Source organism: Geotrypetes seraphini, chromosome 3, assembly GCF_902459505.1.
Source record: "Geotrypetes seraphini chromosome 3, aGeoSer1.1, whole genome shotgun sequence".
In the NCBI taxonomy this organism is placed as follows: Eukaryota; Metazoa; Chordata; class Amphibia; order Gymnophiona; family Dermophiidae; genus Geotrypetes; species Geotrypetes seraphini.
The window spans coordinates 217,669,032-217,696,996 of NC_047086.1; the positions used below are offsets into that span (position 1 = coordinate 217,669,032).

Genomic DNA, 27,965 nt, shown 5'->3' on the forward strand with positions numbered 1-27,965 from the left:
TAAATTCACAACAAAATCATTTTATCACATTCTTTTAATTACAGAAAGTTCTACTTGGTGGAAAGCTTTTGCATTCAAACAAGTTCCTATTCTTTTGACAGCCATTTGCTAGAAACAAAAACTATTATAAAAAAATCTTTGAGAAGCACAGGTCCTGAAACAGGCAACTCAGAACATCCATTCATAGTAGGAGGGAGGGTTTCTCTATGCCAGGTCCACTGACACTGGGTAGTGCTGTGTTCATAATATTGACGCTCAGTCGCTCCAGCCCTCAGATAAATCCTGTGAACCATCACTTTTTCAGAATGGACAAAAGCAAGCAGCAGTAGGAAGCACAATACCTACTATTTTTTAGATTGCTTTTAAAAATCTTAGACCCAGGCGGTTCCAGACCAAAGCCTTATCAATTTTAACCAGTTACTGTAATACATACATTTCCTAAAACCTGTTATCTGGAATCTCTAGACTAGACTTTGGAGGTTAGAGAGAGGCAATTGTCTCTTAGGTGTTATAAGCAGTAGTGCCAATTGATAGGAAGAACAGGGTGAAAGAGTTCAAGCAGTGACTAATGACATTCCTCAACCAGAATGGCCAGGATACCTCTGGCACTGGTCAATGCTACAACACCAGATTGTGGACAGGGAGAGGCTTGATGTGGTCTCTGGCTGCAGTGTGTTGGTGCATTGTAACAATAAAGGAAGGCAGGCAGGCAGTCATGTTAGCTCAAGAGGTGGAGGGCTGCAGGTGACCCTTGTACACATACTCCAAGGCTGTGGCTATTGTGCGCATGTCCAGCTCAATGCTTCTTGCCCAATTCTCCACATCACCAATTTCCTACCAGAGAGAATACAATAGTGTGGTCAACATATTAATACACACAGAAACAAAGTATCAGCAAATTGCAGGAGATATATTTTTAATGCACCAACATATCTAATTGGCCTTTTAATATACAGAACTGATGAAAGGTGTATAGATAGTGAAAGTTACTCATAATATAACAAGTAACCACCTACTGGTAAGGAGCAATGGGCAAAATACAGATGGTCTAACATATATATAAATATAAATTTTAACCATCTCCTAATCACAAAAAGTGATTAGGAGATGGTTAAAATTTATATTCAGACATTTTTTTCCTCTGAGGGATATATCCTCTTGTGCTTGACTGATGACACTTGGGAAGAGGCAATTATTCCAGTAACTGAACTTCCTTTGATTACCAGTAGATGGCACACTAATTATGTTTATAAAGTAGGGCTCTGCGAACTAGCCTTAGTATATTGTGACAACTCTAGCCAAAAAGATTGAAGTGAGGCAAAAAGTCAGAATTAACATTTCTACTCATCATATGGCATAGCCTGCTACCTTTCCACCAGGCAACACAGATGCCTGCTATGTATACTGAAGCCCAGGATAAGCCTTTTAGTTTTTAGATTCCATCATCACTCCTCCTTTGTCTCCCTTTGCATTTCTCCTTCAGACCAAGGCTCACAGAATGCTAGTTTCCTTTTTCAGAGTTCAAGACTGGTGTAAGGATTCAGTACAGGGTTCGCCCGGGTCTCAACTTCCCTCTGCCTCCCTAGTGGCCTAAATGGGACAAAAAAATCCTCCTTCCCAGAATTATCTGGGTCAGAGTATTGCAGGTCAGGCATCCAGCACAGGGATGATCTCAAACAGACAGCATTTGATGCAGTAACCCCCATCAGTTCATGGGCCAATAATACTTACCTGGGTCCTAGGGAGGTGTCCAGTACTGTACTGCTTGCCCCATTGTCATTTTCCAAAATAATGGAACCTGACAACCAATTCTATATTGGGATACACCGTTAGGGGTTCAGTCTGCCCAAGTAAGGGAATGCTTCCCTTATTGAGCAGATTGACCTTCTAGCAGAGCATCCTGACCTACCTACATAACATAAGAGTTGCCACACTGGGGCAAGTTAATATCCATAAAGCCCAGTATCCTAGTTCCAAAAGTGGCCACAAGTGCCTGGCAAGATCCCTAGAACAGATTTTATGCTGCTTATCCTAGGACTAAGTAGTGGATTTTCCCAAGTTCATCTTAATAATGGCTTATGTACTTTTCTTTTAGGAAATTATCCAAACCTTTTTTAAACCCAGCTAAGCTAAATGCTTTCACCACATTCTCTGGCAACAAATTTCAGAGTTTACTTACTCATTGAATGAAGAAATATTTTTCTGGTTCATTTTAAATCTATCATTGAACAGACATCAGTGGGGTGAGCTCCAGCGCCTCCTCTGTCTTTGGAGTTATTCTCCCTTACAATCAGTGCTTTCATCCCTACTAACTCAATCGGTGGCACATATGAAAAAAGGCACGATTTTTAATGTAGGGTCATTCTGTACTGCGCATGTGTGTCTTTTTTTAAAATTGCCTATACTAGAAAGCATGGGAGTTGTCTGAAGTGTAAGCAGCTCCCGTGCTTTCTAATATAGGCAATTAAAAAAAAGACACACATGCGCAGTACAGAATGACCCTACATTAAAAATTGTGCCTTTTTTCGTATCAGTTTCACTTTCATTCAGTTGCGGGCAGTAACATACGCTGGTTCTACGAGCAGCAGTCAGCTGTATATGGCAGTTTACAAAGGAGTGGTGTTTCATAGGATGATTGAAAAGATTTTGTGAATTTGTACATCTTAACTATCATGATTTAACTACAAGATTCCTAAGGCAGGCCCTTGTGGGTCAAAACACGATCGTGTTGAGTCTATCACAATAAAAAACTGAGCACCAATTGGTCACCTTTGTTGTTTTGTTTGCTGTCAGAATAATGACACACACCACCGATGGGCTATTCTTAGTCATTTTGCTGTGCATAGTACTCCATGAGAAGAGACAAGTGTTTCACATTCTGTACTAGGTACAAACTCTTTACTGTAATACTACAGTTAAGGAAATCAATGCAAAAGAAAACAGCAAATTGTGAAAGTGAAACATCTGTCATTCAGCAAAGACACAGAAAAGGCCAGAATTCTCAATTTTTTAAGGCTGAGAATGTAGCAGGGGCGAAGAGTTTAAACCATAAGAGATGATGGGATCTCTGAGACATCTTTGGCAAGCCTACCTTGAGAGCCTGGTTAAAGTTCTCCACCATGCTGATCCACTGACCCGTCTGCTTGGCAAACTGGGCAGCCTGAATCTGTAGAGTCTTCACTTCGTGGTCCAACTTCCTCTGGTTTACGTAGGCCTGGGCAACCCTGCAAAGGAGATAATCAACTTAGGTCATGTACTGTCCTGGGTATGGAGTATGAGAAGGTCAGGAAAGACCATATATCACATGAGTTGCAGAAAAAAACAGAAGTTTACAGCAGCCATGTTCTTTTCCAGTTTCTGCCAGTATTAAGGGACTGTGACACACCTCAGCAGGCCTCCCAAACCCACTGGCATTCTGACTGAAGAAAGAGGGAAAGGAACTAGTTTAAAGACATTCAAAACTACAAATTATGTACAAGAAAAACTTTATTTCCCCACAGAAAAAGGAATTTCCAAAACAAGAAGTAACATTAGGAAATCTTTAGAACATGCAGCAACAGTCACTCGGGGAAAAACAAACAAACAATAAAAGGTGAGAAAATTTGGAGTAAATAATTCAAAATGGACAGAATTAACACTTAAACTAGCAATCTAAAAGAGGTGAGATCAAAGTATTTTTGATAGTCCGCAACTTCCACAATGCAAAAAATATTAAAGTTAGATGACGAACCAGCGTAACTCCTAGAATTCTAAGGGAAGTGGTTAAAGGATAATCCTGCCCATTAAGATGGAGTGTCAAACCAGTGATTTTATCGTTGGAACTAGCTAAGAAAACGAAGAGACATTGTGAACCTCAACAAAGAGGTCATTAGAGCAGACCTCCACTATGCTTTTCTATTGGAATATTGCTGAAAGCAGATGATCCCCAGAGGTTTGCACATGACTTAAGGCCCCCACGATGTACAATGATGGCCAAGATTTTCTTCACCAATGGTGCATCTTGAACAAATGCTCACTCGACCTGATGATCTTACTTACTGAAACATTTGCATCCTCAAGCTATGTTAGCATTTAACTTTCAAAAAGCAGTTACAAAGGTTAAATGTTTACAGGAGGTGTAGATGTTCAAAAATACCACCCTGGAAGCCCAGACCAGGTATATGCCATGTATTTAAAAAAGGTGGAAGGCAGGCGAAATGACAGGCACAATGTCAGCGATCCCGCTGCGGGCTGCTTCATAGGTGGTGCAGGGAGGCCAGGGGGGGCGAGCGGTCCTTCGGGGTGGGGCGGGCATGCAGGCCTTCAAAGGGGAGACAGGCAGGCAGGTCTTCAAAGGGGGAATAGGCCTTCAAGGGGGGGGGGGACAGGCAGGCAGGCCTTCAAGGGGGGGTGCAGGCCTTCAGGGGTGGGATGCAGACCTTTAAGGGGGGGACAGCCATTCAGGGAGGGGAGCCCTGGTGTAGAAATACATGGAGGGAATGGGGGGGGGGGTTCAAAGAGACGCGCATATGCCGGACTTTGGGTGGGAAGAAATAATGGGTCTGAAAATAGAGAAGAGGGAGAGAGATGATGGACCATGGTTTTTAGAGAGGGAAGGAACAGAAAGGGAAAGAAGTTGGACATAAGGGATGGTATGGAGGGGGGGATAGAGATACTGGATAGGATGGTAGTTGGGAAAAGAAAGGGAGAGATAGTGGTCCCTGGGGTGCTGGGGAAGGAGGGAGAGATGCTGGATGAAAGGGTAGTTAAGAAAAGATGGATAGACGCCAGACCTCCTGGGGAGGGAAGGGAAACGGGGAGGACAGAGATGGCAGATGGATGGTTAGCATGCAGAAAGAAGGAAGAAGGAGACCCTGGCAAGCAAGTTATCAGAAGACAATCAGAGCCTTGGACCAACAAGATTTGAAAAATAACCAGACAACAAAAGGTAGAAAAACTAATTTTATTTTTTGTTTTGTGATTACAATATGTCAGATTTGAAATGTGTATCCTGCCAGAGCTGGTGTTAGACCGCAAACATGAGCTAGGATTTAACAGAGAGAAAAAGTCCTTTTTGTTTCTTTATTTTATTTACACCACAGCGCCAGTGTGGTTAGGAGAAGCCAAAGGGGGGTGAAAAAGCTATAAAATAAACTCACCAGGATGTTTGGAAAAAAAAAAAAAATAACACACACCCAATTGGGCAGGAAAGTTGAATCGAAAAACCAATTCAATAGGCTGAATCGAATCAAAATTTATTTATTTTTTCCTTGAATCGGGCAGCACTAGTTTGCGCTACTGTCTTAGACTTTAGGACCTGGGATTGGAGAGAGATGGCATCTTCAGTACTTTATAATGCAAGTGAAACGAGGATTTGGTCAGACTTTTGAAGGGTCTGCAGAAGAAAAATATTGTATAGGCCGGGGACAACAGGAAACGGGAACTTTTCGTCCTTCTATTTTTGTGAATGGCAAGGCTGAGGATGTCAGAGAGTTCAGTTAAAATATGTGCTTTATAAGAAAATATAATAATGTGTTTTATAAAGTTTATAAGCATTGCTGGCCTACCCAGTGAGGTGTTCCTAATGATGGTGGTGGTGGCGGCAGCGTGTCAATGTGTTGAGAGGAAGAGGTGGTCTGGGAAATGCTGCTGAGCAAACTCCGGGCCCATTTCCACCCCCCAGTTAGTCCACTCCACTCAACTGGTTCACACACTGAGTGGGTCTTTGGGTGTTGTGCCTGGGTAGTTGTTTTGGGATCTCTTCCAGTGGTTTGTCAGTATCTCCTTGTGGTCCAAGGAAGGAAACTTTGTTAACCTTAGCATTGACCTTTAGAATATGTTTGTAACAGTGCTGCTTGTGTGGCATTAGGCTATGTAGTGATCGAAAGAAAAAAACAGACCTTTGCACATTTTTGCACCATATGGTGGGCGTATGAGGAGATTCACATTTCCTGCACAGCTAAGTCCTTGTGAAGTTACCTTGTTCTTTCTGTATTTGACATCTAGCAAGGACTCTGTTTGGAAGGAAAGATCTAAGCTTAAAAATGAAGTGGCCAGAAATTATGGTAAAAGCAGATAGCATTGCTGATTTTAAGAAAGGTTTGGACAAATACCTGGAGGAAAAGTCCATAGTCTTTTATTAAGACATGGGGGAAGTGTCTGCTTGCCCTGGATCGGTGGCATGGAATGTTGCTACTCTTTGGGTTTTGAACAGGTACTAGTGACCTGGATTGGTTACCATGAGAATGGGCTACTGGGCATGATGGACCATTGGTCTGACCCAGTTAGGCTATTCTTATATTATGTTCTCATCTGTAGGGGCCTTTGTTTTCACTTCTTATTTTAATGTATTTGGAACTTATCAGTGTTTTTTAGAATGGGAACAAAAATGGAAGAGAATTAATGTGTGTGGAATGGGGGGGGGTTTACTAATTTCTTCAGCTAAATAATTAAATCTACTTCAACCAGACATAGTAGAACTCACGCACCATTCACACACCCTCCAACCAAAATCGTCAAAATAAAAAAAACTGTTCGACAACCTCCTAACACTCGACCCCCAACTCTACAACCTATTGACCTCGACCACAAACTACAAAACCTTCAAAAAAGAAATAAAAACCCTTCTATTCAAAAAACACATAAAACCGAACTAACACAATCAGAACTGTCCCAAGCATCACCTGCAACTACTCCATATGTACTTCTGATGTCATGACAATTCAGACATAATTTATGTTATGTTTGGATTAATGGTTACATATATGAGGTTCAATAAAAGAAAATTTTCAGTGCCTGTTTCTATTAGGACCATTTATTTTTCATGGTTATTACAAAAAAATATTTTTTTACATGAGGGGGTTGTTAAAAAAATGATGGGCCCCGGGTGCCATATACCCTAGGTACGCCACTGGAGGCAGCAATTCTCACAAACTGTCTGCAGCAGAAGCCTTCCCTCTGCTGTGTCCTGCCCTTTTCTGACACAACTTCCTGAAGTGTGATTAATTAGGGTTACCATATGGCTCCAGAAAAAGAAGGACTGATTGAGACATTACTTTCAATGGAAGTAAAACCTGGATGTCTCAATCCATCTTCCTTTTTTTGGAGCCATATGGTAACCCTATGTCCGATTAATATTTTTAATCATTGCTCATTCCTAGTTTTAATATTTATCCACATTTTTATTTATTTAAGTATTTATATACCACTTATAGCCTAAGTGGTTTACATTCAGGTACGCAAGCATTTTTCCCCATCTGTCCTGGTGGGCTCACAATCTATCTAGTGTACCTAAGGCAATGGGGGGGGGGGGGTTAAGTGACTTGCCCAGGGTCTCAAGGAGCAGCATGGGATTTGAACCCACAACCTCAGGGTGCTGAGGCTGTAGCTTTAACCACTACATCTTGTGTGGTATTTGTTTTACACTATAATGAAGAACCATATTTATTATAGTTAATTAAGATTTTACTGTATTATGCTCAAAACTTGATACAATATATAAGGGTCAACTGAAAAGTTTCCAGCCTAATCAAGAAAGCAACATTTTTGGGGAGAAAATGAAATATATTTTCAATATAGTCTCCTTTTATCTCAATACATTTGCTCCAACGTTTTTCCAGACCTTTCATGCCTTCAGTAAAACACAAAACAACTAAACTAGAAAAATAGCTATTTACAGAATCTATGATCGCAGAATCTGAAAACAATTTCTTCCCAGCTAGCCATTTTTTTAGGTTTGGAAACAGGTTTGGAAAGTTGCATAGGGCTAAATCCAGAGAGTAAGGTGGATGGTGAATTAATTCAAAGTGCAATTTATGCAATCGCGAATGTTGATGTGCGAGCCTGTGCATTGTCCTGGGGGAAGAGAGCTTTTTCTTGGCCAAATGAGGATGATTTTGCTTGATTTTGACGCTTAGACATTATAATAGTCAGCATAGTATTCACCATTAATGGTTTTTCCCTTTTCCAGATAGTCAATAAAAATTATTCCGTAGAAATCCCAAAAGTCAGTTGCCATCACTTCCCCAGCCAATGGAGCTGTTTTCGCTTTCTTCGGAGTCGGTTCATCTGTTCTCCATTGTTTGGATTGTTGTTTTGTCTAAGGAGTATGAGATGATCCCAAGTCTCACCTACCATCACAAAATGCCGCAAAATATTGTTCTCATTTTCCTTAAAATGCTCAAGACATGTTTTCGGTCGACTGTTAGCAAACATGGCACCCATCACGTACTCAACTTCCTCATGCTTAAATATTCGTGTAGGATGCTGTGTACACATTCTGATGAAATGCCAGTAGCCTCTGCTATCTCATTTAGGGTCAATCAGCAATCTTCCATCATGACCTGGTTTCGTCAGAAAGGTTCTCCATATCATATTTACAAATTCTGAGGAGAAGCCTTGTGCAGTTGAAGCAAATGAAGCCTCCAGAACCTCTGGCTGGATTCTCGTGGATTCTGTGGACTTCATGTGCCTCAACTTTGTGTCATCGTGATAGGGTATCTAGACAGAACTTTTTATCCATTTCTCAGACCTACAGCAGTTCACTAGCCCTGAAAGACATGGATGGGGCTAAGCATGAAGCTCCTGCCTCTCCTTCATGAGCGCCGAGACACACGGAACATGGACGCTCCTCCGCTGAACAACCAGCACAATTTTTATAAGTAACCATGTCCTCACACCCTGAGGAGTCCATCTTAGTTGATTAAAATAAAAAAATAGAGGAGTTTTAATGCAGCTACAGACTATCATCTAAGGCAAGGCAGATATTGGGTTGTATCAATAGACGTTTCGTCAGCCGAAAGCCTGAAGTCATAATGCCGTTGTACAGGGCCATGGTGAGACCTCATCTGGAGTACTGTGTGCAATTCTGGAGGCCACATTACAGTAAAGATGTGCGCAGAATTGAATCGGTTCAGCGGACGGCCACCAGGATGATCTCGGGGCTCAAGGGTCTCTCGTACGAAGAGAGACTGAACAAATTGCAGCTCTACACTCTCGAGGAACGTAGGGAGAGGGGAGACATAATCGAAACATTTAAGTACCTCACGGGACGTGTCGAAATGGAAGATGATTATTTTCTTTCTCAAGGGACCCTCGGACACAAGAGGGCACCCGCTCAAACTCAGGGGCGGAAAATTTCATGGCGACACCAGAAAGTATTTCTTCACAGAGAGAGTGGTTGATCATTGGAACAAGCTTCCAGTGCAGGTGATCGAGGCAGACAGCATGCCAGACTTTAAGAATAAATGGGATACCAGTGTGGGATCCCTACGAGGGTCAAGATAAGGAAATTGGGTCATTAGGGCATAGACAGGGGGTGGGTAAGCAGAGTGGGCAGACTTGATGGGCTGTAGCCCTTTTCTGCCGTCATTTCTATAAGAACATAAGAACATAAGCAGTGCCTCCGCCGGGTCAGACCATAGGTCCATCCTGCCCAGCAGTCCGCTCCCGCGGCGGCCCAAACAGGTCCGGATATGAGGAAAAGAATGCGGTCGATGCAAAAGAGCTGTAACTGCAAACGATGCAGTACTTTGCATACAGTTAGTTCATATTCAAAACCCATTTTTTCATAGGGCATCCGTAAAACTGTGTGCTAAAGCACAGCTAACTGGCGCATAAAGTCTAGCTGTCTAGCACATTTTATTGCATTGGCTCCTCAGTTAGCTGCACCCCTCTGGTTTAAGGAACGCCAAACTAACCACATGTTTTTCTGCTCCTTGTGGCACTGCCCATGTCTACAAGGCGAAGCTGGAAACAGTGACAGCCAAAGGTGTTCTCTGGGTTGTGAAAACAATAAGTTAAACATAGAAAACCCCCCAAAAACCTCTCAATCAACAGAAGCCTAAAAATAGACCGACCTTGGAACCTAAGGGCTCACAAAAAGAAGAGGTGTTGTCTTTAAAGGAACTGCTAAATTGTATGAGTAAGAAGGTTAAAAGTGTTTCTGGCCATTGGGGTATTATGCAGAGAAGCAGAAGTAGCAGCTGTAGCAGTACTTAATGGGGCAAAGAACCAGGAAATTCCTGGGTTTTTTTTTCTACTTGACTATAACAAAGAGCAAAAGTAACAGAGAAGTAAATTAAAACACAGAAGGAACGATATAATACAGTGCAGAAGGCTTTGTGCACAATTTTCTGCACTACTGCATAAGCAAACTGCACAAACACTCATGCAAACATCAGCACACATCTTGATTTATTTCATGGCATTAAACCCAAATGAAAAGAAGTGCGCAAAAGACCTGGAGGTTGAGAACAGTGGTTCTACCTCAAATTTAGCTCTCCTTATTGTGACACACTATTTTCAAAATTTATCTACCGTCTGGCAATTGCTTTTTCAGCAGTCATTGACTACTGTCATTGATGATGCCGACTGCTTCAAATACTGGTAATTTGGATTATCTTTCCAGTTTGCAGGATCTTTAACCAGAAATTGTTGAGCCTTTTCTTGTCCTTTTGTGTCAAGAAGACAAAAGAAGACATAAGTTCTCTTTGTCATAGGGGACGCCAGGTCAATAGGACCAAGTGACTTGGGAGGGAAGTCGAGACGTTTCAACGAACTTGTGGATGGAAGCTGAAGGCTTGCCACCATCTTGGACTTTACTTAATTGCTTACTCTGTCATCAAAATTTCTGACAAGTACTAAAGATGTCTGGTGAACACTGTTGACGCACTAGGGAGGGGCCTAAGGCCCAGTGTCGTCATCGAGGGAAGAAGAGCAGGAGGTGTTTAGATGGCATAACTACTTTGCAAAGTATGACAAATGCTATCATGGTTCCACTGCAACTATCTGTTTATTGATGAAAGAGTAGTAGTAGGAGATATTGGAAATGCTGATCTAATGCCCTAACTACAGTATACTTTAAGATCTAAATTTTTTTTAATCTGTCCTCAGTCAATTAACTGTTGGCTGCAGGATCTCTGTAAAGCACTGTGTAATGTGTACATCTTTAATAGCAGCAGCAGGCAGCAAGTGGCAGCCAGGAACCCTCTTAAAATAGCATGCAAATTCCTTTTGAAGATGAGCTCTCCCTTTTCCTTCTATGCTGTTTAGGCTGAACCCCCGGTAGGAGGTATGCCTCCCCTACATAAGCTGCCTCTACCCATGCTGTCATTTCCTCACTGAAACAACCTGCTCTTTCATGGCATCAGAGCTCTCTTTGTGAGCTTGCCAAAACCCCGTCCCATAAGTCCTGCCACACCTTCCTTCATAGTACAAATCCAAGCACACTTCTTCTGCCATCCTGACTAAGAGAAGGCATTCCATGTGGCTTCCCTTTGAATTATCTAGACAGAACATTTCAGTTTCTACTGCAGAACTCTCCCTCCCCTTTGATGCTAGTACATGCCATACAGTTCTAAGCGCTGTCAAAAAATAGTTTCATTTATTTGGCAAATGTAAGCCAGCCCACATCATTAAGGTTCTGCCTGTATTTCTGCTGAGAAATAAATGTTACTATACTGTGTCTTTTATTCTGACCTGGCAGTTTCCTCCTGATCCTCTGTACTTTCAGTTCAGTCAAAACCCAAGGCTGCAATTTTGGTGCCATGAACCTTCGTTCACAACAGCCCAGGGACCACTCTTTTAAATCCCCTCCAGTCACTGCAGCAAACAGTCCCTGGCCAGGGCCATTTTTCAGAGCAGCCTTCTAATCATGGGGCCTAAATCCTGCACTAGGGCTTGTTACTGGTCAAGGATTAGAGCCCCTTTCCTTCAAGGACAGCCTTTGCAGTATCCCCAAGCCTTCCAGGGAGTAAATGACCTAACCTAGAAATCAAACCCAGGCTCTTCCATATGGCAGTGCTGGGAGCTACCGATTTAGCTCTATATAGCACAGTTACTTACCGTAACAGGTGCTATCCAGAGACAGCAGGTAGATACCCTCACATGTGGGTGAAATCATCCACAGAGCCCGGTACGTACAGTGAAAAGTGCACCGGCACTTTAAGAATTCAAAAGCTTTTAGACTGACCATACCGTGCATTGGCAAGTGCCTTCCTGCCCGACAAGGGCTCGAAATACCTCAGTTCCATAAGCAAGCTAAGAAGCCAACCAGGGAAGGTAGGTGGGATGTGAGACTTATCTACTTGCTATCACCGGATAACACCTGCTACAGTAACTGTGCTTTATCATAGGATAAGCAGGCAGCATATTCTCACATGTGGGACTCCCTAGCTGAATATAATGGGATGGAGGGAGAGTTGGCCATTAAGAAGAAAATAAATTCTGCAATACTGCTTGGCTGAAATGACCATCTTGTCTGGAATAGGATTCTAGACAGTAGTGAGATGTGAATGTATGACTGAGGATCAAGTGGCTGCCTTGCAAATTTCATCTATGGGAGTGGATCATAAGAAAGCCACAGAGGCTGCCATTGCTCGAACTTTGTGTTCCGTAACATATCCCTCAAGGTGCAACCCAGCCTGAGCATAGCAGAAGGAAATACAGGCTGCCAACCATATAGAAATAGTTCTCTTGGTGACAGGATGGCCTAGTTTGTTGGGATCAAAGGAGATAAACAGTTGAGGTTAAGTCCTGTGTGACTTAGTTCTTTGTAGATAGTATGCCAAGGCACGCTTACAATCCAATGTATGAAGAACTGCTGCTCCAGAATGAGAATGAGGCTTTGGAAAGTAGACTGGAAGCACAATGGATTGAATCAGATGAAATTCTGCAACAACGTTTAGAAGGAATTTAGAATGAGTGCAAAGAACCACCTTGTCATGGTAAAATACTGTATATGGTGGGTTGGAAACCAATGCTTGAAGTTCACTGACTTGACGAGCAGAAGTGACAGTGATCAAGAAAACCACTTTCCAAGTAAGAACTTGAGATGAGTAGACGCTAGTGGATCTAATGGAAGCTTCATTAACTTGGCAAGAACTACATTAAGATCCTACACAACTGGAGGCGGTTTCAGTAGAGGTTTGGAGTTAAAAAGTCCTTGCATAAACCTAGAAACCAGAAGATGATTTGTCAGAGGTTTATTGTCAACAGGAGTATGGAAAACACTAATAGCACCGAGGTGGACTCTGACCAACGTGGTTTTGAGGCCAGATGTGGAAAGATGTGGAAAGTTATCCAGAACTGAAGAGGATGAAGGTTCTTGGTGATGAAGAGAACACCAGAAGTAAAACGTGTCCACTTCTTTTGATAGCATTGCCGTGTAGATGATTTTCTGGATGCAGCAATAATAGCTTGAACAGGATCAGATAGATGAAAATCTGTTGAAGTTACAACGAAAGGTACCAAGCTGTCAAGTGCAGAGACTGTAGATTAGGATGTAACATGGATCCATGACTGTGTGAGCAGGTCTGTAGTAGAATCGGATCCATGATAGTCACCTGAAGTAGAAGGGAGAACCAAGGTTGTCTGGGCCACCAAGGAGCTATTAGAATCATGGTGGCTGATTCTCTCCTGAGTTTGACTAAGGTCTTCAGAATGAGAGGGATTGGTGGAAATGCATAAAGGAATTTGTTCGACCAATCCAGGAGAAATGCATCCAATGCAATACGCTGCAAAGAGTATTGTCTGAAGCAAAATTGAGGCAACCTGTGATTGAGGGGAGATGCAAACAGGTCTATCTGTGGAGTTACCATAACTGGAAAGTGTGACAGAGTACTTTGAAATTGAGTCTACTCGTGTGGCCAGAGAAATCTACTGAACTTGTTGGCCAAGATATTCTGATTTCCTTGGACATATATAACCTTCAGAAATATGTTGCGAGAAATCGCTCAATTCCAGATGCGATGGGCTCCTTGACAAAGAATGAGAGAGCCCGTACCGCCCTGTTTGTTGATCACAACTTGGCTGTCTGTCCAAACTAGTACAATGTGGTTAGAGCATTTTGAATGGCTTTTAAATCCAGCAAGTTGATGTGTATTGATTTCTCTTGTGAATTCCAAAATCCTTGCGTCTTGAGACCATCCAGGTGAGCCCTCCCAAGCATACATGGACGCATCTGTGGTGAGAACTTTTTGATGTGAAGGAACCTGAAATAGAAGACCCCTGGAAAGACTGACTGAATTCATCCACCACTGAAGTGATTTTTGAAGTGGTGAAGTGACCGTGATCTTCTTGGATAAAGGGTCAAAGGCCTGAGATCACTGAGATGCCAGAGACCATTGAGGCAAAGCTAGGAGGATGCTTGGGTGCATAAGGAGAGGAATGACCAGTAGAAAAAGTGAGGTAATAATGCCATTGTATAAGTCTCTGGTGAGGCCCCATTTGGAATATTGTGTGCAATTTTGGAGACTCCACTTTCAAAAAGATATAAATAGGATGGAGTCGGGCCAGAGGGCTGCTACAAAATTGGTTAGTGGTCTGTCATAAATTGTATGGAGACAAACTTGGAAGAAAGACAGGAGATAAGAGGATATAGAAACATAGAAATATTATGGCAGTTAAAGGGCCCTTCCAGTCTGCCCATCCGCAGTAACCATTATCTATTCCTCTCTCTAAGAGATCCCACTTGCCTATCCCAGGTTTTCTTGAAATCAGACAGTGTCTCCACTATCTCCACAGGGAGACTGTTCCACGCATCTACCACCCTTTCTGTAAAAAAGTATTTCCTTAGATTACTCCTGAGCCTCTTAACTTCAACCTATGCCCTCTCATTCCAGAGCTTCCTTTCAAACAAAAGAGGCTCGGCTGATGTGCATTTACGCCACGTAGATATTTAAACGTCTATCATATCTCCTCGCTCCTGCCTTTCCTCAAAAGCATACAGATTGATATCTTTAAGTATGTCCCCACACGTCTTACAACGAAGACCACACACCATTTTAGTAGCCTTCCTCAAGACCGACATCCTTTTTTATATTTTTTTGAAGGTGCGGCTCCAGAATTGTACAAAATATTCTAAATGAGGTCTCACGAGAGTCTTATACAGGGGCATCAACACCTCATTTTTCCTACTGTTTAAATGTCTCCGTATCATTAATGTACAAGAGGTAAGTTTTTCAATGAATGAAAAATCCAGAAGGAAAGGGCATAGGTTGAAGTTAAGAGGTGATAGGCTCAGGAGTAATATAAGAAAATACTTTACAGAAAGGGTGGTAGATGCGTGGTCAATAGTTTCCCGATGGAGGTGGTAAAAATGAAGACTATCTGATAGCATGGGATAGGCATGATAGCATGGAACAGGCATGTGGGATCTCTTAGGGAGAGGAGGAGATAGCGAATGCTGTGGATGGGCAGAATGGATGGGCCTTTTGACCTTTATCGGCCGTCAAGTTTCTATGTTTCTAAGCTCTTTATCAAAGACCAATTGACTCTTAAAGGAAAATTTGCTAAGCTTAGCTGAATCTCCCGTCCACTATCTAATCTAAAGCATTCTACGGGCAGAAATAGCATATGAAAAAACCTGGACCCTGAACAGATCATACAGAGCATCTGTCACATAATCCATTCCTGGAGCACAACATAACCTCAAGTGGCAAGCACATGCAATGAATGATGCTGCTGTTGCCACCTTCAAAATTTCTATGTTCAAAATCACTTAATATTCTTATTCACTCTTTGGTGATCTCTAAAATTGATTACTGTAACTCTCTTTTTAGGGGAATCTCTTTGAATGAAATAAAACGTCTACAAATCATTCAAAATAATTCCATTAAGCTTATAACTAAAACTAGGAAGTTTGATCATGTAACTCCCCTTCTAAAAAATGCGCACTGGCTTCCAGTTACCCACCGGATAACATACAAACTATGCATACTCATTTTCAAATCTCTCCTTAATAAAACTCCAGCATTTATATATAAATTATTAATTCCTTATTCCCCAAATAGAACATTGAGATCCAACGAACAGAATTTACTAACAATTCCATCTCTTAAGGTTATTAGCACAAGACGGCAATTTATTTTCTCTGTTACTGCACCTCAAACTTGGAACGCCCTTCCCATTTATTTAAGGGAAGAGCGCAATCTGGAGAAATTCAAAAGTAATTTAAAAACTTTTCTCTTTAGAGATGCTTTTGGTAATTAACTAAACAGTTCATCGGTCAAATTATTTTTATTGTATCATATTATAACTTTTATTTGTTTCCCTTTTTGTACTTTTCCTTTTTTTGTTCTACTTTCCTATATTGATTTTGTATTTCACCTCCCTTCTTTCCTTGTGTTTATGAGTTTGTTAAGTTAAAATTTTAATCCCTTATATCGTTATACATAGTTTTGTATTATATTGTCTCCCAGTTATTGTAATTTTAAATTGTGCAACACTTAGAAATACGATTAAGCGATTAATCAAAAAACCATTAAACTTGAAACTTGAACATTGTGATCTCAAATAGCCTTTTAAGGAAAAATCCAGTCTGTGGTCCTGTGCATCTTTCAATACCACTCCCCTTCACTGGGGAGGAAAGCACGCTTGGTAACCTGCACCACCAGGGAATCTATATCTTGTAGAATAAACAGCTGATGAAATTCAGCGTCCCTAATGTAAAGTTTCATCATGGCCTTGGTCACCCAAAAGGGCCCCTCCAGGACCTCCCAATGGTCTGTCGACATCTTAGTAATGTTAGGACAGGAGGGAAAGCATGTGGTCTGAGCCTTAGTGCTGCTAATAAGCAAGCACTAGGCAGTAGAAGTCTATGGAGAGTCTATCTTTAATTCTTGGAGAGACTTGGTAATCTCTAAAAGTGTTGTGGGCTTAAAACAATCTGCGCAAAGTTGGTTCCAAGATCCAGGGCTACCACCAGGCACAATGCAGAATCTTCTAGTACCGAGGACCCAGACTGGGAAAGTAAAGGCATAGATACAGACTCTACTTCATCCCAGTCCTCTTCCGATTGTACCCCTGCATCTTGCGCATGGATCTGCTGTGAAGAAATTGTGCTTTTAGGGAGGAAACCCCTGGCACTACCACCCCTGCGATTCCTGAGGAGTCACTGTGACCACTTTAATTTAAGTATGCTTTGTACATCATGCTTATAAATTTGGAGCAAAAGCCAGACCAAGATGCCTAGAGGGTCCTTGCCAATGCTCCTGTGTGCCACTCCAGAGGTTATAGCAGATATGTGGCTGAGCTTCGCTGAGAATGCACTTACAGTTTCCCATTTCCAACTAGGATTTTTGACCTAGGGAAAACACTCTTCAGGGATTCAAGACAAAGTTAGACAAGTTCCTGCTGAACAAGGACGTACACTTGTAGGGCTAGTCTCAGTTAGGGCGCTGGTCTTTGACCAGAGGGCTGTTGCGTGAGCGGACTGCTGGGCAGGATGGACCACTGGTTTGATCCAGCAGTGGCAATTCTTATGTTCTTATGTTATCTAGGACCCCATACCATCAGAGGGACTCAAGAAGGCTAAGCTAGTGGCTCCCAACCCCCTGCTCCTCCTTCCACATGCTGTGTGGTACGTGGAACATGGATGGTCCTCAGATGGTCATTCAGCACAAACTTGGCATGAATCCCGAGTATCCTGGCCTGAGGAGTCCACCTAAATTGATTTTGAGCCAAATCTAGGTGTTTTGAGGCAGATAGAGGCTTTTATTCCAAAAACAGGAAATCCAAGATGGTCACCTTGGCAGCAATTTTAGCACCAAAAACAGCCCGTGGGAGCTAAATAAGGGGTCAAAAATTTGGGGAATAGGATTTTAGAGATGGGAATCCTGGCCCTAGCCCTTAAAACCGTTAAAATCTACTTTTAGAGACACCCCCTCCCCTAATTCTCTCATAGGCTGTTATAGCCGTACTCACTGTACCATGCAGGTGCTGGGAGCTTAGGCTAAAACTGCAGTCAGAGAATCTCTACCTCAGACAAGCCTGAAAACCTGGATAGCTTGCTTCTTCAGACTGCTTCTCAACCCAGCCAGCTGGACTGAGACTTTAAACCCCCACTGGAACTTGCACGCAACGTTGTGGGGAGGAACGCAGTCAGCACCTGATCCTGGATAAAAACTGCCAATGGGCCACTCAGCCTGCGCTCAGACTCTCTGCGGACAAAACCTAGAGCAAGTCTTGCTCCCAAGGGATGGTCCCTGAGCTCACAGACTGTTAATGCAGGTTGGCCAAGCAGGTGTCCTGCAAAGTGGGCTGCCTCTTGGCTACAGACTTCATAGTCTGTTCTCTAGCAGTCAGAGATGTCCCAAGATTGGAAGCCCCTGCAACACCGAAGCCTCATGACCGAAACAAAAACACGAAATTAAAGAAAAATAAACACAAGTAGAAAAGACAAGCTCCTACCCCATGTGTAGAAAATAAAACTGAGTTACAGGATGGCCCAGAGTGAGGGGTAGGCAAAGCAGAAATATAAATGAGGCTCTCTACACCAGAGATACACAACCCACAGGTTCAAGAAAGGGTACTTAAGGTACCCTGCTTACTAGTCAATGTAGTATAAACTGCTTTGATATCTGTGGAGGAAAGGCGGTATCTAATATAATAAAGCCCTAAGCGCGCATGCACACTCCCACCTGCATGCTCCTGTTCTCCGTGCGCTGTAGGGACCCGCAGGTAGGAGTGCGCATGCACGCGGCAGCGTGGAGCCTGTCGGCCACGGCGGCTCTTGCCGTCTGAAGGATAAAGCCGAGAAGCACAAAATCTATAAGGAGCACATCTGAAGATCTAATGAGAAGGCTGTAAGTTGCAATATATAGTACTCCCTCCCTCCCTGTAAGTTTGCTGCCGCCGCCGCTGCCTTCCTTCCCCAGAACCCACGCTTGCGGAAGCAGAAAGAAGAGACCATACAGCGCAGTGTCTCCTGCGGCTTCAGAGTGTGAACTGGCCAGGGCGACGTCAGCGGGGGCTGGACCGGAGCTGGAAGGGAGAGGAGCTGCTCTCCTCCCTCCTCCCATCCCCCAATGGACTTTAATTCCTGCCTCCCAGGCTTCTCATCCTGCTCCTGCTGGGCCCGCGTAAAAAACCCCCCGAGCTCGCTTCGGGTCTGGCAAGGGCTGTGGGTCCTGAAACCTTCCGATTCAAGCAGTGTCTGCAGCACTCTACACACGCTGCTTCAGGGCCTTCTACTGCCCTGATTTGCTGGGCAGTAGAAGGCCCCGAAACAGCAGTGTGTAGAGTGCTGCTGGAATCGGAAAGTTTGTCGGGACTGTGGGAAGGGAAGGGGGGGCGGTAAGGGACTAAGGGAGCCAGCCAGACTGCGGGAAGGAAAAGGGGGTAGGGGAAACGCTGCTGCTGCACAGGGAAGTGGTGTGGGGAGAGGGAAATGGAGCGGGAGGGAATGCTGCTGTGGCTGCTGCACAGGGAAGTGGTGGGAGAGAAATGCTGCTGCATAGGAGACAGAGACAGATAGATAGGAGAGAGACCTTTGTTGTCTGGTAATTTTATTTATCTACTCATCTTTTCCCAGTCTGTTTGCTCTTCCTTCTGTCTGTGCTCTTAACTCTGTTTCCAGGGCCTTCTTAACCATTTGCTGTTTTTCTCTTCTTTACTTTCTACCCTACATCCATCTTTAACATTAACTTTCAGCTTTCTTCCGTTTTTCTGCTTCCTCCTCAAATCAATCTATTTTTCCATATCTTCCCTTCCTATCTATCCATGCACATTATCTCCTTCCTCTTTCTGCCCTTCCACACCAACCCCGTGTGCCATCTCCTCCCTCTTTCTTCTTCTCTATTCCCATCTATTCATAAACAGAATTTCTTCCATCTCTCTTCTCTTCCCTACCCCTCCTCTCCCATCCCTGTGCACCATGTCCTCCTTCTCTCTCCCCTTCCATCCCTGTGTACTATCTTCTTCCTTTTTTTCCCTCTCCTATGGTCTGGGATCTTTATTCCTTCCTTCCAACAGTCTGGCATCTCTCTCCTCTCCTTCCTTTTCCTCCTCCCCCCCTTTATGGTCTGGCATCTGTCTTTCCCTTCCCCTCCCTTACTCTGGAATGTCTCCCTTCTCCTTCCTTTCCCTGGTCTGACATCTCTCTCTTCTTCCCCCCTTTCCTTCCTCCCTCCTGTGGTCTGACATCTTTCTCCTTTCCTTCCTCCCTCCCGTGGTCTGGCATCTCTATCAGCCCCTTCCCTTGGATGTCTGGCATCTTTTCTCCCCATCCCCGCATTCCAGCATCTCTCTTACCCTCACCATGCTATTCCTCCCCCCCCCCCCCCGGCAGGATCCGGTGCTTGCTCATTGTTCTTCCCAGCAGCACTGCTGCAACTCTTTGGGCCATCGGCAGCATGATTGAAGTAAACATGCTGCCTTTAGTGACCCTGAAGCTTTCTCTCTGCTACTGCTTCCCGCCTATGTGGGGACAGGAAGCAGTAGCAGAGGAAAGCTTTTGGGTCGCCAAAGGCAGTGTGTTTATTTCACTCACACTGCTGGCGACCCAAAGAGTTACAGCAGCGCCACTGGGAACGAAACAGTGAGCAAGCACCGAATCTTACTAGGGGAGGAGGGGAACTCCAGATAGGTGCGTGAGCTGCCCAGAAGGTCTCCGGGCTGCCATTAGCTGGTGGGCCTTGAAATAAAGACATTGTGAAACCTTGATGGATTTACTAATTGTAGAGTTTAATTTGGAATCTCCTGCATGTCTTGCTCACAGCACGATCCAGTACAGGCTTGAAATTGGATCATCAAAGGTGAAAAGAACTACAATGACAGCACTGAACTTCAAAAAAGGGAATTATGAGGCCATGAGGAAAATGGTGGGAAAGAAACTCAACGACACCACAAGGAAGATGGAGTCCGTAGAAAAAGCCTGGACCCTACTCAAGGGCACGGTGCACGAAGCACAAAACCTGTGCGTCCCCAAGTTCAGGAAAGGGTGCAAAAAAAAAAAATAGAACAAAAAACCCAGTGTGGATAACCAATGCAGTGAAAAAGGCGATAAGTGACAAGAAGGCATCATTCAAGAAATGGAAAAAGGACCAAACAGAGGACAACCAAAAGGAGCATAAAAAACACCAAACGGAATGTCACCGAGTGGTTAGGAAAGCAAAAAGAGAATATGAAGAGAGACTGGCGGGGGAAGCAACAAACTTCAAATCATTCTTCAGGTACATCAAGGGGAAGCAACCAGCAAGGGAGGAAGTGGGACCCTTGGATGATGGAGACAGAAAGGGAGTGGTAAAAGAGGAAAAGGAGATAGCTGACAGGTTAAATGAGTTCTTCACGTCAGTTTTCACGAGGGAGGACACAACCAACATTCCGGAACTGGAGGAGATCGTAAAAGGAGATCAGGATGAAAATCTGGTCCAACTAGAGGTGAGCAAGGTGGATGTCCTCAGGCAGATAGACAGGCTAAAGAGCGACAAATCGCCAGGTCCGGATGGCATTCACCCAAGGGTACTCAAGGAACTAAGGAACGAAATAGCTGAGCCACTCCGACAAATATGCAACCTATCCTTAAAAACTGGAGAGATTCCGGAGGACTGGAAAATAGCAAATGTCACGCCCATCTTCAAGAAAGGCTCAAGGGGAGACCCAGGAAACTACAGGCCGGTGCGAGCTTGACCTCGGTCCCGGGAAAGGTGATGGAAGCGCTGATTAAAGACAGCATCTGGGAACACATCGAAAACAATGGGCAGCTAAAGTCAAGCCAGCATGGCTTCTGCAAGGGCAGGTCATGCCTCACGAACTTATTATACTTCTTTGAGGGGGTAAACAGCCAGGTGGATAAAGGGGAATCCATAGACATCATTTACCTTGACTTCCAAAAAGCCTTCGACAAGGTACCACACGAAAAGACTGCTAAGGAAGCTATGGAACCACAGGGTGCAAGGGGAGGTCCACCGATGGATCAAAAACTGGCTGGCGGATAGGAAACAGAGGGTTGGAGTAAAGGGTCATTACTCAGACTGGCAATGGGTCACAAGCAGAGTTCCACAGGGGTCGGTGCTGGGACCGCTCCTGTTCAATATATTTATTAACGACCTGGAGGCAGGAACAAAATGTGAGGTTATTAAATTTGCGGATGACACCAAACTATACAGCAGGGTCAAAAACATGGAGGACTGCGAAGATCTTCAAAAAGATCTGACAATGCTGGAAGAGTGGGCCAAAAAGTGGCAAATGAGCTTCAACATAGGGAAATGCAAGGTCATGCATGTGGGGAAAAAGAATCCGATGTTCACTTACAAAATGGGGGGGATCACCGCTAGGGGTGAGCAACCTTGAAAGAGAACTGGGAGTGATGGTAGACACAACATTGAAGGCGTCAGCGCAGTGCGCCACAGCCTCAAGGAAAGCAAACAAAATGTTGGGTATCATTAAGAAGGGTATCACGACCAGGACGAAGGAAGTCATCCTGCCACTGTATCGTGCAATGGTGCGCCCGCACCTGGAGTACTGTGTCCAGTACTGGTCGCCGTACCTCAAGAAGGACATGGCGGTACTTGAGAGAGTCCAGAGAAGAGCAACTAAGCTAATAAAGGATATGGAGGACCTCTCATATACTGACAGACTGAAAAAGCTGTGGCTTTTCTCCCTGGAAAAGCGGAGACTTAGAGGAGACATGATAGAAACCTTCAAGATCATGAAGGGCATAGAAAAAGTAGACAGGGACAGATTTTTCAAATTATGGGGGACCACAAGTACAAGGGGGCACTCAGAGAAATTGAAAGGGGAAAGGTTTAGAACAAACGCCAGGAAGTTCTTTTTCACCCAAAGGGTGGTGGAAACATGGAATGCGCTACCGGAGGATGTGATAAGCAGGAGCACGCTACAGGGCTTCAAAGAAGGCTTGGATAGGTACCTGGAGGACAAAGGGATTGAGGGGTACAGATAGGAGTAGAGGTAGGTTATAGGGATAGGATTAGAGGTAAGTTATAAAATTAGTCAAGGACCACTGTTTAGGCAAGTAGGCCTGATGGGCCGCCGCGGGAGCGGACCGCTGAGCAAGATGGACCTCTGGTCTGCCTCAGCGGAGGCAACTTCTTATGTTCTTATGAATACACCACTGCAAGCAAAGAGCAAGAAAATTTCTCCCTGCTGCCTTGAATGTTGGCGGTTTCTTCTCTCCCTGCTTGTGGCCTGCTTACCTCTCTGAATAGAAATGGCTAGTGATTTCCAAAGGCCTTTGTGGCATTTTTAGGGTTGCAGACCTGCTATTTTTTTTTCTTTGAATTGCTAGGGGCAGATAGAGGACTTTGCTGCTCTGTGATTCCTCATTTCCTGATCAGTTCTGGCCTCCTTTTTTTTTTTTTTTTTCAGTGACACATGTTTGCCCTTCTAAAGCTGCCACCACCCCAAGCTCGTCTTCCCTGCGTCGGGCTGACCAGCATTCCTCTCCCCGACGTCAATTCTGCCGTCGGAGAGGAAGTTCCACCCAGCTAGGCAGCAATTGGTTGGCCCAAACTTCCTCTCCGACAGCAGAATTGACGTCGGGGAGAGGCAGGCTGATCAGCCCGGTAGAATTTTCTGGACCTGGCCGGCTGTGCACCCCCCTAAAGCTGCACCCGGGGCGGACTACCCCCCCTTGGTACGCCACTGCTGCTCAATAAAGTAATCTTTTAATAAATTCCTGGTCTACCTGGTCAGTCATTCCCATTAATTCTCTGCATTTTTGTGACCTGTGTATCTTCCTTGGTTTTATCCATTTTATAGACTAGCACATAGCCAGAATAATGGCATGTACAAGTAGATGAGCCCAGATTCTGATCATTCACATTTGTTCTTGATGCATCCATGTTAGTACCTCCCCTTTTTTTTTTTTTTTTTTTTTTACAGGATTACCCCATATACGCGGAACCCAGGATGGCTAAGCACAGTGAACAGCTAGACCAAGGAGCAGTGCAATCAAGATTTAACTGTTAACAGTAGTAAAGATTACACAATCACATTTTTTTTTTGTAAAATAATCAAGGATAATTACAAATATATTAAGGCTAAGCCTTTCCTGCTTTCAGACTATTAGCTGCATTCTCCTTCTAGCCTTGGCCAGCTTAAACAAGAAAGCTGGAAATGCTGGCCTGAATTCAGATACACTGTCTACCTGTTATACTGGATAACACATCTCTATGCTTTTATACTTTTACTAACATCCATATGGATGAGTAAAGGGAGGGAAAGGTGAGGAAAGGGCCAAAATAATCACAGAGTTATTAATACCAACAAGTGAGCAGTGAGATGAAGGAAAAGGCTGTCATTGTTTTTCCATGATATGCTACTTCCTTGCCGCCCATTCTAACAGCCAAGACTAATTTCAAGACAAATCTTCCAACTTACTCACTCCCCAAGGAAGGAAGGGCTGTACAGAGATATCCTGTAAGCCTAGCATTCAGATGCAGGCAGGAGCTGTCCACAGTACTCACTGCTGTCCAGGCATTCACACCTCCCTTTCTACAAGCTATACAGATGGAAGAATCATTACACTGATGACAGGACAACTTCATCCTGAAAACTGGTCCTTTCTTACCAATATTAACACGTGCATCCTCAGGGCCTCCTAAAATGAAAGTCTATTTCTGGAATCATGGCAACATTACCACAACTCTTGCGGAAATTAAGCAAGCAAAGTAGATGGGTGGAGCAAAATGTCTTTATTACATTACAAAATGTTTTAAGATTGAAGCCTTTAGAACTATTAAGGTCCTTTCCTCATGCAGTCTAAAAACAATGCTTTGTTTCCGGAGGAAGGGACTTTAGCAGTCCCAAAAGCACAAATTTGTGAGCCTTATAAAGGCATTGTCTCTCCAACTACTTTGTTGGGTTGGGTTTTTTTTTTTTTTTAACAAACTGAAAATGAAAAATACCTCATTTAAGTTTTTGCATTCATGTGGAGATATTACATTTTATTTCTGCCATGCTAATAGGGTACCAATATGTCCAGGAGGTATAAAACTTTTAAATAAATGATGCTAAAAGGAGACATATAGCTTGTGGGCCAACATTAAGCTAAGACTGATGAAAACTGAGACAACAGAAGACACTGGCCCAGCAGCACCTGCTTAATTTGTTCTTATGGTATATGATCAGAAAGAACAATAATAAAATCAAATATTACACCTTCAGCTACAAGACTAAAAGGCTTTCTCCAGAGCCTGTGTGCATTAAAAGGTCCCGGAGGTACGAGGCCTCCTGCAATTGAGTGTGCAATAAGACAGAGGCTCATTTTCCAAGCACTTAGACACACAAAGTACCATAGGTTTCTGGATCAGCTGTCTACATTTTGGATCAGCTGTCTACATTTTCCCATTTGTGACCATCTCTGGGAAACTGTGACTAAAGTAGCAGATTTAAAATATTGAGAAACAGACATGAAAAATCAGCCTAAGTAGTCAGAAAAAGTTACAGAAGTTCAAACGTAACCTTTTTATTTTTCACATAAAGGATGGTGTTTAAACTGGTATATTATAAATTGTTTGCTCTAGTCTAATAGAATTCATTAAAACTTAGGGCTCCTTTTACAAAGGCATGCTAGCGGTTTTAGAGCGCGCTAGCCAATACCGCCTCCTCTTGAGCAGGCGGTAGTTTTTCGGTAGCGCACACTAATCCGGTGCATGCGCTAAAAATGCTAGCGCACCTTTGTAAAAGGAGCCCTTAGGGTTTGCTTGTTTTTTTGTCTAGTGACTTTAGTCAATATTTCAAACTGCAGACACTCCATTAGTGAATTTTTTTCCATTAAGCAGATTCTCAAGAGCCCCTTTTACTAAAGCTTAGCACACGCTAAATACTGCATATCCTATTTTATACCTATGGGACACTTGGCACCTAGAGTACACTAATATCCTTTAGCAAGCACTAAGCCAGTGTCTCAAACTGTGTGCCCCGAAGAGATTCCAGAATTTTACTTTATTTTTAAAAATTCCCTTCATAAGTATACACTACAATAGATGACATATAGTTGCGTACACAAGAGTCTGCCAATGTTATGATCATCTGCATGTGTAAGGATACAACCGCCCAGACAAGCATCATTCTTTGATGTGATTGGTCCTTGAAAGTTAACAGCAAGTAATTTTATTTTTATTTTTTATGCAGTAATTATTTTAACTTGAGCAACAAAGCAATCAAGGCTTTGTTACCATTTGGATCTTATCTTTGCGAGCTTGGATTTTCAGCTCTGACAGAAATTAAATTAAAAAAAAAAAAAGAGAACTGCAGATGGTAGATGATGAAATGCGTGTTTTCTTGTCAACTATGGAGCTGCTTTTTGAGTTAATTTGCACTCACAAGCTCATCCATCACATAGAATAGAAGTGCTAATCAATCCACTTTACCCCCCCCCCTTTTACTAAGCCACAGGTTTCTACCGCAGCCTGGAACGCTAAATGCTCTGAGCGTTGCTTCAATTACCCATGCATAGCTTAAAGAAATTTATATAACTCTCAAATTTAATTTTTTATTGCAATTTTATAATTTCAATTATAATGTGAAATGAAAAACATTTGTCTCGTTTAGTGTACTGGAACCCAAAAAGTTTGAGAGACACTGCACTAAGCTTTAGTAAAATGGCCCCTAAGTCACTCTGCCTGTGTGTGCGAATGCTGCACTGACACATATGAAGCTTACCCCACATTGAGGTGATCCACAAGAGCCTCTGTTAAGCAGGTGGCTGCAGCAATGGCCTCCTTTCGTCTTTTCTCTGTTAAAAAAAAAAAAAAAAGCGAGCCACATTTTGCCATTAAAAATGCATATCAGTGTGTTATGAATCCCCTCCCTCCCTTAGTTTTAAGCTAAACTAAATCTTGTTTGTATACCGCATCATCTCCATAAAGATAGTGCTCGACATGGTTTACAGGTAATTCAATAAATGAGGGAAGGACATAATAAGAAATTAGAGGTTATGAAGAGGATAGATAGCTTTACATTTTAAATAGATAGCTTTACATTTTGGATAAAAGCCAGTTTTTCAGATGCTTTTGGAATAATTGGAATGAGCCTAGGTTCCGCAGCGGGACAGGGAGGTTATTCCAAAGCTCAGTGAATTTGAAGAAAAGGGATTTCCCTAATTTACCTACATACATGATGCCTTTTAACAAGGGGAAAGGTAGTTTGAGTATGTGGGCGGATCTGGTAGTGTCAGGTCTCGAAGAATTCCAGGATAGTGGGATTAGGGGAGGAAGAATGCCATGTAGGATCTTGAAAATTAAGCAGGTACATTTAAAGTGAATCCTAGAAATCACCGGAAGCCAGTGAAGTTTTGGCAGAAGCGGGGAAACGTGATCGAATTTGCTTTTCGCAAAGATCAACCTAGCCGCGGTGTTCTGGGTCCGCTGAAGTTTTACATAGCTAGGTATGCTATGTAATTTACCCATGGCTTTTTCCCGGCATCTTTTGCCCACTGCTTTCGTTTATTCTTACGGCTGTCATATTACCTGTGCACTACTTAATTTAGAGACCCTGGAACTCCAGGCAAAGCTCTCAGCATCTTAGAGGCGATTTCTGTTAGTTTGGGAGGACTGCTAAGGCACGCTATACTTCCACCAGCAGTGCAGAAGCCCGTCCCTACCTCCCATCCTATCTAATGTACATTATTATTTGGAATTAGTAGCACGCAATAAAGAGGACATAGCGAGACGGCTGTTCCCATGGAAACGGCGCCCGCGCGGCCTGGCGTGTTAAGCGAGGCCGCGGCTCGAGCGCCAGCACTGGGCCTCGTGCTCACCCTGCACTTCCTTCCTCTCGCTCTGCTTGGCCTGGTGTTCTTTCAGCAGCCGGGAGAGCATAGCTGCGGAGAGGCCTGACCTGAGCTGCTGCTGTTCGTTGCTACCGGACTTCTGCAGGGCGAGGGAGGAGCGCGGCGGAGAGCTGCCCGCCTCCTTAGGGGAGGGGGGAAATGGGAAGTCTTCTTATTCGGCTAATATGTACTTCACTGGGTCCCCAGGCGGGTGGGGCGCAAGGTGCACCCCAAGGCAGCTCTTCATTGTCAGGCACGGCAGCAGTTATCCTGAGGTAAACTTGTTTGGCAGTCCTGGTTTTGAACTTTCACTCCAGTGCAATATGGTATTTGTAGTCCCCAATTCTAACAGTTAGTGCTGAGGGGTCCCATAATGCACCAGCCAGAAATCCAGGACTAGTATGAAATTTTCCTTGTGGTGCTGGGTAAATTGGAAGCTCTGGATAGAAGAAGTCTGGGTTGCTTCTTAAGA

At 43.5% G+C, this 27,965-nt stretch overlaps 1 protein-coding gene across 1 annotated transcript; it reads right to left on the minus strand.

Annotated features, from left to right (window-relative positions):
• Positions 1-27,751, minus strand: BLOC1S1 (biogenesis of lysosomal organelles complex 1 subunit 1). The gene is made up of 4 exons (XM_033935710.1): positions 27,482-27,751; positions 26,386-26,458; positions 3,092-3,224; positions 1-834 (listed from the first exon to the last, which is right to left on the minus strand). Exons 1-4 carry the CDS (start codon positions 27,540-27,542, stop codon positions 724-726), a joined length of 378 nt encoding a protein of 125 aa, XP_033791601.1. The 5' UTR covers positions 27,543-27,751; the 3' UTR covers positions 1-723.
• Positions 27,752-27,965: the final 214 nt, after the last annotated feature.